Here is a 12,581-nt window from a genome sequence, read left to right as displayed (position 1 = left end):
CCCAATTCTCTTCTGACTGCTTCCGCCAAATTCCCTTCAGCCTCCACATCGTTCCGCCAGTTGATGGCCTGCTGGCCTCTGCCAGTGCCTGTCGGTGTGTGCTCTTCCGCTCCTCTGCTCCTCTGGACGTTCAGCCACCTGTGCGCTGTTCTACCGGTGTGTTCTTCTTGTTGTCCAGCCTCTTGTGTCTGTGCCGGCTAGGGTCTTGGGGTTTTTATAGGACCAGGATGGGGGCATGACAGGCCAGAGTAGCCTTGGAAAATGCACACTTGGGCACGAAATCAGGGGTGTCTGTCTTTATCTAGGTCTGTGGGCACAGGCCCGACCGTGGAGACCTCGCCAGGGACCCCGCCCTTCTCCTCCCAGCACTTAACTGCCCCACTCCAGGATTAACTATATGGGGTGTGTATGTGTTTTGTGTGTATATTTGTGTGTGTGTGGTGGGGCAGAACACAGGGATGAAAGTTAAACTGAGTACAGAAATAACTATTATTTAAGACAAAATAGGCTCAGTACCTTGAGATGGATTCAAAAAAACTATGGGTTATTAAAAAAAAAAAAGGAAATCACAAGGAATTACATCCAAATATGATAATGAGAAGTTTTATGCTGAAAGCAACATGTGGATCAGGCTTTTAAGGATAGCTAAAAGGGGCATGGGCAAGGAAAGAATACAGTCCAGAGAAAAGCAAGCATTGGTAGAGCAAGGCATTCACCAGAAACAAATATATTGGAGTCACCAAATGGGAAGCACTAAAATACGATCTGGGGTTATTTGTGTTACACTGAAGATAGTCTCCAAAGCCAAGATGTCATAATCAAATTTTATCTTATATGCAGAGGAACTATTTAGGAAGTTTTTGCACAAGGATATACTTAATGCAATTAGGTTTCAGGAGTATATATTTAGCAGTGGCGTTGAGAATAGTTTGAAGTAGGACTAAAGTGGAGTTAGAGAATTGGTTAGAAAATACAATGAGAAACCTGTCATAGGTGGTGGAAATTGGAACAGAGATGAATAGATAGATTCAAGAGTTGCTGTAATGGTAGAATTGATAAGATGTAACAAGTGATTGAAAATAAAAGATGAATCCACTGGATAGCCAAAGGTGACCTTGGGCATGATCTACAGAAATAACTGAGTCATAGTAAGATACTGATTTGTACAATGAGAGAAAGGCAATAAGATTATTTTTGGAAACCTCTTCTAATGTATGTCTCACTAAACAAATATATTTTCTGATATTTCTTTTCTCATGCTGCATTAAATTTTCTCTGATATTTCTTTTCTTATGCTGCATTACATTTGCTTATGCACATTACTATTATAGTATTGCTTAATCAGTGATAATACAAATCAGCCTCCTGAACTGTCTGAGTAATACATGCCATTTAAGCCCTCATGGAAAGTATAAACTCTGAGGGATATGGGGCACCAGAAGTGTGACCTCAGGACCAATTTTTATTTGTTGGTGGTGGGAGCATTCTTACTAGTCTATGGACATCAAAATGAATATTTACTAACCTAAAAGGTAGTAAATGCTAACTTCCAAGTGAGTAATGTAGTTAGTATTAAATACTATAGAAATTCAGAGGCATGAAGATAATTTTACTAATTTTGTTAAGCAGCTATTCTGATGAAGGCACCATGAGAGAATAGCAAAACACAGTTTCTGCCTTTGAGTTTACAATTAAAGACTGAGAGCCACACACTATGAGTAGGTAAATATGATAAAAATTAAGTTCAGAGAGTATCAGAAGAGTGGGTTTGGGATGACCATGTCAGGATGAATAAAGGAATATGACCACGTTTCTTTTTTCAAGTCACTCTTCTTTTCATTTATTTTGTTATACTCTTTCACCCATAAAAGCGGTTAAGTAATGCTAATGGAAATTATAGAAAACATAAATAAATAAGCTCAATTTTTCTCATATATAAATTAATTTTGTCTTCTGTTCTAAGAGGTACACATCTCCTATATGACCTGTGAGTTTCAATTAAGCATGCCAGTTTTACTGATTAATTAAAAATGACCCCATTCCTTAGCTCACTCCAATCACAAATCAGCCTCTTTTTATTTTACTCCTTGATCCCCTGTCCATGCCCTATTCACACTTTAGCTACATCTGCACTTGTCACCCCAAGCCTGAACTACTTAATATCAGGGACTGTGGTTGTACAGGTGTGTGTGCACATATGTGTGTGTCCCCAGCCTTGTAACTAACACTATGCCTTATACATAATAGGTGCTCAGTAAATGTGAAATCAAAATGGAGTTTTTCCCTTTTGACTCAAGTGCTTAATACTTAGAAGCATGTGGTGCTAATATTTAAGATAGATTGGTTCATTCTGTTTAAGTACCACATAACCATTCACACGTTATTGAGTTTAGCGCTATTAAAGGATAATTTCCCTTCTAGGAATTGTGAGTGTTGCAGACACATTTTACATGCCTATCATTTTTTATCATCATTGGGCAGGTAAAGAGATTAAAATGAAAAGGTTTTTTCTCAAATGTGCAGCTGTGTACATAGACTTTATTTGGAAATGCTTGTGTATTCAAGGACAAAAATATAGAAATACTCTTATAAACATCCCCGTACCCAGAACTACCCAGAAATCATGCAGCCTTTTAAAAGACAAAAATATTGACATTTCATTTCTGTACCTCATTAGTTATTCAAATAACTGGGAAAAGCTATCTTTTCCTCTTTTCTATTTTAATATAATAAAACCCAAGGGAACTGATCAAAAGCCCTGTCTTGCTGAGTTTTACAAGTTTGGGCCCATGGTGATATTTTCTATTTGTGACATTTTACTTAATAAAATGTTTTTTTTACTACTGCTCTTAATTCACACATTTTTGATAGCTTATACCAGGGTCTTTGTGTTTTATTTTCTTAAATAAATACCCTTTTGAACATAAAAATGTAATATTTCATACATTTGTAAATGATAGTGTGTAAATGATAGATGATTCTTTTTTTTATTATACTTCTTTAAAAAGTTCTAGGGTACATGTGCACAACGTGCAGGTTTGTTACATGGGTATACATGTGCCATGTTGGTGTGCTGCACCCATCAACTCATCATTTACATTAGGTATATTTCCTAATGCTATCCCTCCCCCTTCCCCCCACCCCACAACAGGCGCTGGTGTGTGATGTTCCGCTTCCTGTGTCCAAGTGTTCTCACTGTTCAATTCCCACTTATGAGTGAGAATATGAAGTGTTTGGTTTTCTGTTCTTGCAATAGTTTGCTGAGAATGATGGTTTCCAGCTGCATCCATATCCCTACAAAGGACATGAACTCATCCTTTTTTATGGCTGCATAGTGTATATGTGCCATGGTGTATATGAGCCACATTTTCTTAATCCAGCCTGTCATTGATGGACATTTGGGTTGGTTCCAAATCTTTGCTATTGTGAATAGTGCCGCAAGATTCTGGACTATAAACTAAGTTTACTTTGTATAGAACTTTACAGCTTACAAATTGCATTCACATATATTATCTCATTTGCTTCTTACCATAGCCATGTAACTAGATATTTCTGTTTTAATTTCATTTTTAATAGATAAAAATTTAAGAAAGAAAGAAAATAAGGGAACTGTCTGCAATTCATATGTGCCTAGGGGTTATGTGCAGACCCAGAATCAGTGTGGAAACATTACAGTTATCCAATCAGTACTCTCAATATTCAAATGAACAAATTGACCATGCCATGGCCAATTGACACATGGATATTTACACTGAATTATAATAATTAGCATTTTTCAGCATTTATACATGCCAGACTAATTTAAAGTACTTAATATATGTTAGGTCATTTAATCCTAGTTAAAACTATTTGAAGTTTAAACATGAGGAGACTGAGGCCCAAGGAAAGTAAACAACTTGCCCAGAATAACAAATCTAGTAAGTTTTTAAACTGAGATGTGAACCCAGACAGTCTACACAATGCACCCTTAAGTGTCATTCTCTTTGCTGGCAATTCACCAGTAAGAATAGATGTAATTAAATAGACATAAATTAATAATGTATTCTAGTACTACACTTACTCTCAGTGAACTTGAAGAAAGTTATTCTTGACCCCTAAAATTCTTTTAAATACTGTAGTAGTAATTGAATTTGTTTCCTTGTTCTGTGGTAATTTCTATTCATGGTAACCTTTTAATGCTTAATATTTGTTCAGAATTTTATAGCTTGGAAAATCTCCTCCTGTTCATTATATCATTTAGATATACAGACTTTTATAACATAAAAGAAGTTAGGGGACAACCCCAAAATATTAACCAAAAAGAACCAACTATTAGAGAGGTTATATGACCAACACAAAGTACTTGCTTGGTTGGAGTGGCCGAACCAAGCTAAAAGTAGATCTTCCAAGGTTATTCCCCTAGTGATGAAAAAATGTCAGCATAATAAATGAATCTGAGTGTGTGTGCGTGTGTGTGTGTGTGTATGTATGTATACTGATTGTTCTTCAAAAATAATGTTGAAGAGGCATGACATAGGTAGCTGGTTTGCAGATCTCCTAGTTAAGACTACTTGCCATTTACAAATGCTCAGTGGATGGAGCATTCCTGGATGGATATCCTAGTTTGTTTAATAGCAAATAACCAAATGAAAAGTTGATTAATTGTTCCAATATTTGAAAGTTTCTAGGTGTACCTATTTATCTAACTCTTTAAAATAATTAACTCTTTTTTTACAGATAAATCTTAGGCTAATATGAGATTTGCTTATTCACTAATCTGTTGCTTACACTTCAATAAATGGTGATGAGTTCTTTATATGATGGAAGAAATCTTAGCTGATGCTACCACCAAAACACAATTATATTTTTATTTTTAAACCAAGTCTATTGGGTGCCTTAACTCATAGGGCAAAATGCTTTGGGGAAGATCTTTCAGGTATATATTTGATTCTATTACTAGTTGAAGAGACACAGAGACATTTCTAATAATCATGCTCTTCCCATATATTCACTAGTTGGTGATATTTAAATTATCATTCATGTGGTGCTGAAAGCATGTCAAGCGGCTTTGGGCCAATGAATAAAATAATATAAAATTAAAGTTTTAAATTATCCCTGGAAGCCTGAAATTAACAGGCATCCACAAGAAAACTGGGCAACTAGAGTAATCATTATTTACCTAAATTAATTAATTTTTCTCAATTTCATGTCATAAAAAGCAGCTAAATCAGTTTAAGTTATCGTATCTTAGTCCCAATTTAAATCTACTAAGTTATCAATAATAATTTAAAGTATGCTTAAATGGATAGCAATTAAAACTGATAGCATAAAGCCAAAAAAGACTATTAGTGATCCCTAATAATTTATGCAAAGAACCATCATATTATTCTATTCTTTCAAAGCTGTACACAAAATAAAGCTAAGCATTCTCTTTTAAGTCATTATATAAACCTCTGAAACTATTTGGTCTGATTGGGAGTCCACCTTGCCTAAAGATAGTGTATTAAATAGAATTAGCAAAACATGAAAGAACATAAAAAATATATATATAATATATATATACCATGTATATATATAATATGTTAATATATATTTGTTAATTCTAATTAATGTATATAACTATTTTAAGTTCTTTTTATTTTTAAAGCTCTTAAAATCACAGTAAATTCAGGTTCCCCTTTTCTTCATAGTTCTCGAAGTCTACAGAAAGAGATATTCTAAAATATCCCAAGCATTTCAAACACTGAATAATTATAAAATACAATTCTCTGATAGACTTTATTTCCGACTATGCCCTAACCCATGTTATTTGTCATTGGAAAGACAAGAGGGAAGAAAAGAGAGGGATATAGATGACGTTTTCAAAGGTGGCAAAGAAAATTGAAAAATAATTGAAAAGTAAAAAGTGAAAAAAAAAAGCTAGTGTAGGAAATTCAGTTAGACCCATTTGGTATGGAGTGCATCTTAGTTCATCTTCCCAGAAAGTTATAGGGATCCTTGGCCACACATGTAAAATCTTGTCTCTGCATCTTTTTGTCCTCACCCACTTGGAGTTGAAGAAAGTCTGTGAAGTTCATCAGGCAGAGAGCTCATCTTATCCATATTTGCGCCTCCTCCAGAACCTAGCCCTGTGTCTGGCATATAGTCAGTACAGAGCTCTCAGCTGAACTCATTGATCCCTTCTTCAAAGAGGGCTTCCTTAATCTTCTATCTTGCAAGACCAATTAGTTTTCATCACACAAATGTTGCATTCTATTGTCATTAAGCATTTTTTTCTTCCAGTGAATAGAAACAAATAGAATAAGGCATTTACTTTGGTAGTATCTAGTACTTTCTTTCTGAACTTTCACTTTGATGTGATTGCTTTTCTGCCTGGGTAACTCTATCTAATGCTCTGTTGCCCTGCCAATAAACAGGAAATTATTTTTTCATCACTTATTTATCCTTAGTGTAAGTTGGTTTGCTTAGATGTTTGCAGTTTAATCCTTTACATTATTGGGAATGAAAATCATAGATTCCTTTGATAGGGGCTTTTGTTTAAAGTATAGCAAAATACTGACAGAAAGGGTAAAAAAACCTACAATTATTTATATACTATGTTGTATTAGGGTGTTGAATTTCATACTTGCTTGGGTTCACATTCAGCCATAAAGGTAACTAAAGAGATGCTGCATCTCCTCCACCACTCCTAGCTTCACATAAACACATACATTACCAGTCCTTCACACTGAACTAGAAACCTCTAGGGATGTATATGACATATGTACATTCAAAAAATTCCACTGATATACCTTGATATGTTCTCATTGTTGAGAATCCTTATACTAGATCCTTTTACATGATATCTTATTTAATCTTAAAATGCTCCTATGGGCAAAGTAATTTTACTCATATTATAGATGAGCACATTAATGCTTAGAGGAGCTAAATATCTTATTCAAAGCCACAAGGCTAGTATTTTCTGCAGAGCCAGAATTTGAATCCAAGTCAGTAAGACTCCAAACCTATTTATTTTCAAATTTTATTACCACATACATCTGGTGCCACTAAAAACTGATCCTTCAAGTAACATCCCTCTAGTCAATGGAGAAGATGGCTGGTGGCCAGAGTGGGTCTGATAGAGTGGGTCTATCAGAAACCCAGGAAGAGAGAGAAGGCACACTCAGCTGGACCATTTAAGAACATTTAAGGCCGAGCGCGGTGGCTCAAGCCTGTAATCACGGCACTTTGGGAGGCCGAGACGGGCGGATCACGAGGTCAGGAGATCGAGACCATCCTGGCTAACACAGTGAAGCCCCGTCTCTACTAAAAAATACAAAAAACTAGCCGGGCGACGTGGCGGGCGCCTGTAGTCCCAGCTACTCGGGAAGCTGAGGCAGGAGAATGGCGTAAACCCAGGAGGCGGAGCTTGCAGTGAGCTGAGATCCGGCCACTGCACTCCAGCCTGGGTGGCAGAGCCAGGCTCCGTCTCAAAAAAAAAAAAAAAAAAAAAAAAAAAACATTTAAAAAGGACAGTTTACAACAGTGTAGGAAATACGCTAAGATTAGTTATGGTACCTAAATGGTTAACACCTGTATTAGTCCATTTTCATGCTGCTGATAAAGACATACCTGAGACTGGGAAGAAAAACAGGTTTAATTGACTTAAAGTTCCACGTGGCTGAGAAGACCTCACAATTATGGTGGAAGGCAAGGAGGGGCAAGTCATGTCTTACATGGATGGCAGCAGGCAAAAGAGAGAGCTTGTGCAGGGGAACTCCTTTTTAAAACCATCAGGTCTCATGAGATTTATTCACGATTGCGAGAACAGCACAAGAAAGACCTGACCCCATGAGTCAGTTACCTCCCACTGGGTCCCTCCCATGACAAGTGGGAATTGTGGGAGTTACAATTCAAGGTGATATTTGGGTGGGGACACAGCCAAACCACATCAACAACTGTAGGCCTAAAACTATGAGCCTCAAGAGGGGTGGTAGAAAAGGGAAGGTGAAGAAAAGGGAGAGGGAGACAGAGAGAGCTTCCTGATAGGGCTGTAGCCTCTAGGTCCAGGGATATAACCAGATCACCACATTCCTGGGGGTGGGGTGGGGTTAGGGTGTTATCTTGCTAATATTTGCTGTTGACTGAATCCAACTGAAAGCCACAAGGCTAGGCAGCTTAAGAACATAGTCTATACACATCAGCCACTGTGGACAGAGGAGAATAGCGAATGGATCTGGGTAAGTCCAACACAGAGTGTTAGCAGTGCATTTTCTCCACCTCACCCCAAAGTCTCAGCTGACTCTCCCTGACAGAGAGAGGCTCAAAACAAACAAAACTCAACAAATTTTTAAATCTTTGGTTGCAAATACTTCTGAAATGTAATAGTGTAATTCCTTACTAAGCAATTATAAGCATTCATATCTGTCCTGGTTTTATGATAGTGCAGACAAAGGAAGTTCAAAATATTGCTAAAGACTTTCCCTGAGATAGACAGATAGATGATAGATAGATAGATGATAGATAGATAGATAGATAGATAGATAGATAGATAGATAGACAGAGATAGAGATAGAGATGGAGACATATAGACATATATACTGTATGTTTCTTTGTTGTTTTTGTTTTTCAGGAGAGGGAGTCAGGTTAGTCAAGGTATAATTTACATACAGAAAAGCTCAACCATTTTAGGTATACAATTCTATCAATTTTCACAATGTATACAATCATATAATCCACACCATAATGAAGAGATAGAATATTTCCATAATTCCAAAAAGTTGTAAAAGTTTTAAAAATCTTTAACTCAATATTTGGCATTGACTTGTGTTTCTTCTAATTTTTAAGTAGAAAAAAATGGTGATAGAAACCAGCAGAATGTTGCACATAGGAGCTACTTTTAAGAAAAGTTTTTTTGTCTCTTAATCCTTTCAAGTAATATCAACTACCCATGTTGGCTATTAACCCATTTCATATATATTAGACTGATCAGTGGTTCATAACTTTGGATGCACATTGAAATCTTAAATGGCCTGATGGCCAGGTAGCACCCTATTAAATCAGGAGGTCTGGGGTTGGTTCCAAGGTATCAATAATCTGAAGCTTTGTAAGTGATTCCAGTATGCATCCAAGGTTAGACCCTCTAAATTAGACCAGTTGTTCTCAAGGCTGGCTGCACAATAGAACCCCTGGGCAATTGTTTAAAAAGACTGATGCCTTTTTCCTGATTCTGATTTATACAACTTGTTCAAAAATTTGACTCTAAGAAAATAAAATAAGAGTTGAGTAATTTAGATCTCTGAATTGTTGGGCTCCACTTAATGAAGGTTTTAGAACAGCTCTGGGTGTGTGGTAGTGTTTAATAAATGTTAAATGGAGATCCTAATCCCACAGTGGAGTCAGAGAGAATAAAATATACCTTTTCTTGGAAACACACTGTGTATTTGAAATAATTATCTTTGCAAACTATCACTTTCCAAAAATTGTCTTCCTAAGTAATTTACCTCAAATGGTAAGCCTTATATTTTAAGAGAATACCATATTTCAACTATATTTTCACACCATAATATTAGACCCCGATATATCTTATAGCACTTCCACAATTTTCCTCAAGGAAATAGACATGAAACAAGATGAAGAGACTAAGAATAAGATTTAAACCAGCCTCCCCTTTGGAAGCATAAATGATGTGATTGCGGCTCTGGGCCTGGAGAATACTGCAGCTTTGTAAAATATAGCAGTGGTACTTTCTTGCTTTTACAGTGGCAGAATATATATCCAAAGGACACCTAGTACAGTGGGAAGAACAAAAGTGAACTAAGTGTCTAACAAAACAGATAGAAGGCTAACAAAACATTTTTTTTTTTATATTCCAGGAGCTAGTAATTAAAATAACAAAAATCTTCTTTTCAGTATGAAGCTGTTGATGGTCTCTAAGACAGAAACTCTCATTAAACAAATTTCTCAAACTTTATTGTTTTGAATAATTAATCAGCATGCTGCATCTTCCCGTGTACACTAAAGACCCTAGGTCTTATATTTAATCCCACAAACCCAGACTAGTGCAACAAGCACCATTTTTATTAAAATAAATGTTCTTGGTTTAAAATAGAAAATATAGAGTTCATTTAATTTTACCTTCACACTTCTTATTCAACTGTTCTACTCTTTTTCTTTTTGTTTTTTTCCTCCTTTTTAGGACCACCTCAGAAAATAGTATCACCTAAACAAGAACATGAAGATAGGAAACAGGACAAAGTCACTGATAAAGGAAGTGAAAGTGGGACTTCCTGTAATGAGCTCTCCACTTCCAGTTGTGACAGCCATTCAGAGGCAAGCACTCCCCAGGACAACCCGTCCAGTGCCCAGCAGGCAACAGCTCACCAACCGAACACCTTAACATTGGATCGACCCTCTAAAAAAGCACCTGTGCAATGGATGCCCCCACCAGACAAACGCAGAAACAGTGAACTCTTTCAGACACTCATCAGCAAGTCCCGGGAAACAAATCTATCCAAAAAGAAAGTCTGTGAGAAGCTAAGTGTGGAAGAAGAAATGAAAAAGTGTATTCAGGATTTTAAAAAAATCCACATTCCAGATTATTTTCCAGAGCGCAAACGCCAATGGCAATCTGAACTCTTGCAGAAGTATGGGTTATAGTAATTATCACATTCCCACAGTATTTTGATGACATTCAATGTTTACTACAGTGTCACCACCTGACTGGTGTCCTAACAATGGTCAGTGTGATTCTTGCTGCTCTTCCTTGTTGTGAACAGTGGATGTGGAACAGTATTTTCTTTTATTCTTTTGTTGTTGTTGTTTTTAGAAACATGATTAAAAAGGAAAAAAAAAATCAATAAATGTTAAATCAAAATGGAATATCTGATTCAAACCATTTTACAAGAATGAAAGTAAAATGTGCATGATCAAGCTTAGAATCTTGATTTTTGAACTCTGGTCAACTGGACATGTTTGCCACTTTGTAACTTATCAAAAACAAACCATCATATCATACCAACTAAAATGATATATGGATGAAGCAACATCAAGTAAAATTTTAGACGATGGTTATAGGACCCAAATCTAAAGCTGTCTAAATGTTAATGTAATAAAACAAGTATTATTTTGCATGAGTACAATGTTACACATAAATCACAAGAAATAGGGAAGATATGTTTGTTGCTTGGAAAGAAAAAAATTACAAAAAAAAACTAAAAAAAAATACTTTAGGCAAAGCCTATAAATGTAAGCTGTCTAGGAGACTGAATTTTCTTTGTTCTGGATCTGTGACTTTTTTGTGTATGTGTATGGTGTTTATGTATGTTAAGATGGTGTAAATATGCCTTATACTGTTATTTATGGCATCAACATTCATTTATTAATGCTAGTCATGGTTATTACTGTGAAATGAGTCTTTTACATCAGGCTATGAAAATTGGTATAATGATACTTTGAAAGATCCTATTATCATGTTAATCAAAATAATATAGGGAAATGGTAAAGAGCTTTATGTATTTATTAAAAAAAGAAAAATGTATTATAATTTCTTGATTTCTATTGACTTTTCTTTAAAAATATTCAACTGTCATCTTGTTTTCAATTTTCCTTTAAAACTCTAAGCTATAGAATGATTTGTTCAGACTTAATGTTGATAACTTTAAAACATAATTCAAAATGGAGATATAGTCAGATCCAGATAGCATTGGTATGGATTAATAAACAGCCCACAAGAGAAAAAGTCCTCGTGTAAAAATACACGAAAATGTTATTTTACCTATTAACCAGATTGAACACTTCTCCAAACACAACTAATAAGTAATCTCTTACAGATCAAGGCACAAAAATGGCAAGAGCAAACTAAAAGACCAGGCTTTATGAAAAATGATTTCTTCTTGGTTGTACATGTGGAAAGAAGCTTTCTTATCATAAACCACACAATTTTGCCTCGCCATATCCACAGAAAGAAAGGTATAATATCATGAAATTTCACTAAAGGAAAGGCTGAGAGAGGGTAAAAGTATCTTCAAGAATTAAAGGACTCGTTCTCCTCTGTGGTTAGCCAAAATGGAAGTTGAGCAGCATTTGTGGTAACATTTCTTTCAGCACAATACAAGAAGATGAGCATTATCAACTCAAAGTTTAAAAGATCTGCATTCATTTTTGGATGTATTGTTAGATTTCTCACTGTACCATTATATAAAATATCACCTACAGTGGACTAGTCAAATAAACTAATATATATGATTTACCTTGAATTATCTATCATGTTTTAGGCAAACAGCTACTTTCAAGTTCTGCATTTTGTTTTGGGAAGGTTGGCAGTCCCAAAATGGCTTCATGTAGCTGCAACACACTGGTGAGAGGATACAGCTTGGCAGTAGGGTTTCCACAGTTCAAATCCCACCTGCACTACTTACTATCTGTGATCTTAGGGATAATGAGGATAATAAAGGAGCATAATACCATAGAAAACATTTAAATGATGCAATTGAAGTAACGCATCACCATCACTACTGGAGCTGGAGAGAAAAATGGAAGGTATTTGTCTTACTGGAGTCTAGGAACCAGCTCTATCAAATGGGGAGTTTGTAATACTGGGGGGTAAGCTGTCTTGTAAGAAC

General features: G+C 35.8%; 1 protein-coding gene across 1 annotated transcript in view; it reads left to right on the top strand.

Annotated features, from left to right (window-relative positions):
• The window catches only part of KCTD8 (potassium channel tetramerization domain containing 8), a 287,876-nt gene extending 276,379 nt beyond the window's left edge, over positions 1 to 11,497 (top strand). Inside the window, exon 2 of the mRNA XM_033214114.1 lies at positions 10,157 to 11,497. Coding sequence (XP_033070005.1) covers positions 10,157 to 10,617 — 461 coding nt within the window. The 3' untranslated portion in view covers positions 10,618 to 11,497. The remainder of the gene's footprint in view (positions 1 to 10,156) is intronic.
• The last annotated feature ends 1,084 nt before the right edge of the window (positions 11,498 to 12,581 follow it).

The sequence above is a fragment of the Trachypithecus francoisi genome, unplaced genomic scaffold, assembly GCF_009764315.1.
Source record: "Trachypithecus francoisi isolate TF-2019V2 unplaced genomic scaffold, Tfra_2.0 Lachesis_group1, whole genome shotgun sequence".
NCBI lineage: Eukaryota > Metazoa > Chordata > Mammalia > Primates > Cercopithecidae > Trachypithecus > Trachypithecus francoisi.
This window is presented reverse-complemented; position numbering and strand designations above follow the sequence as displayed.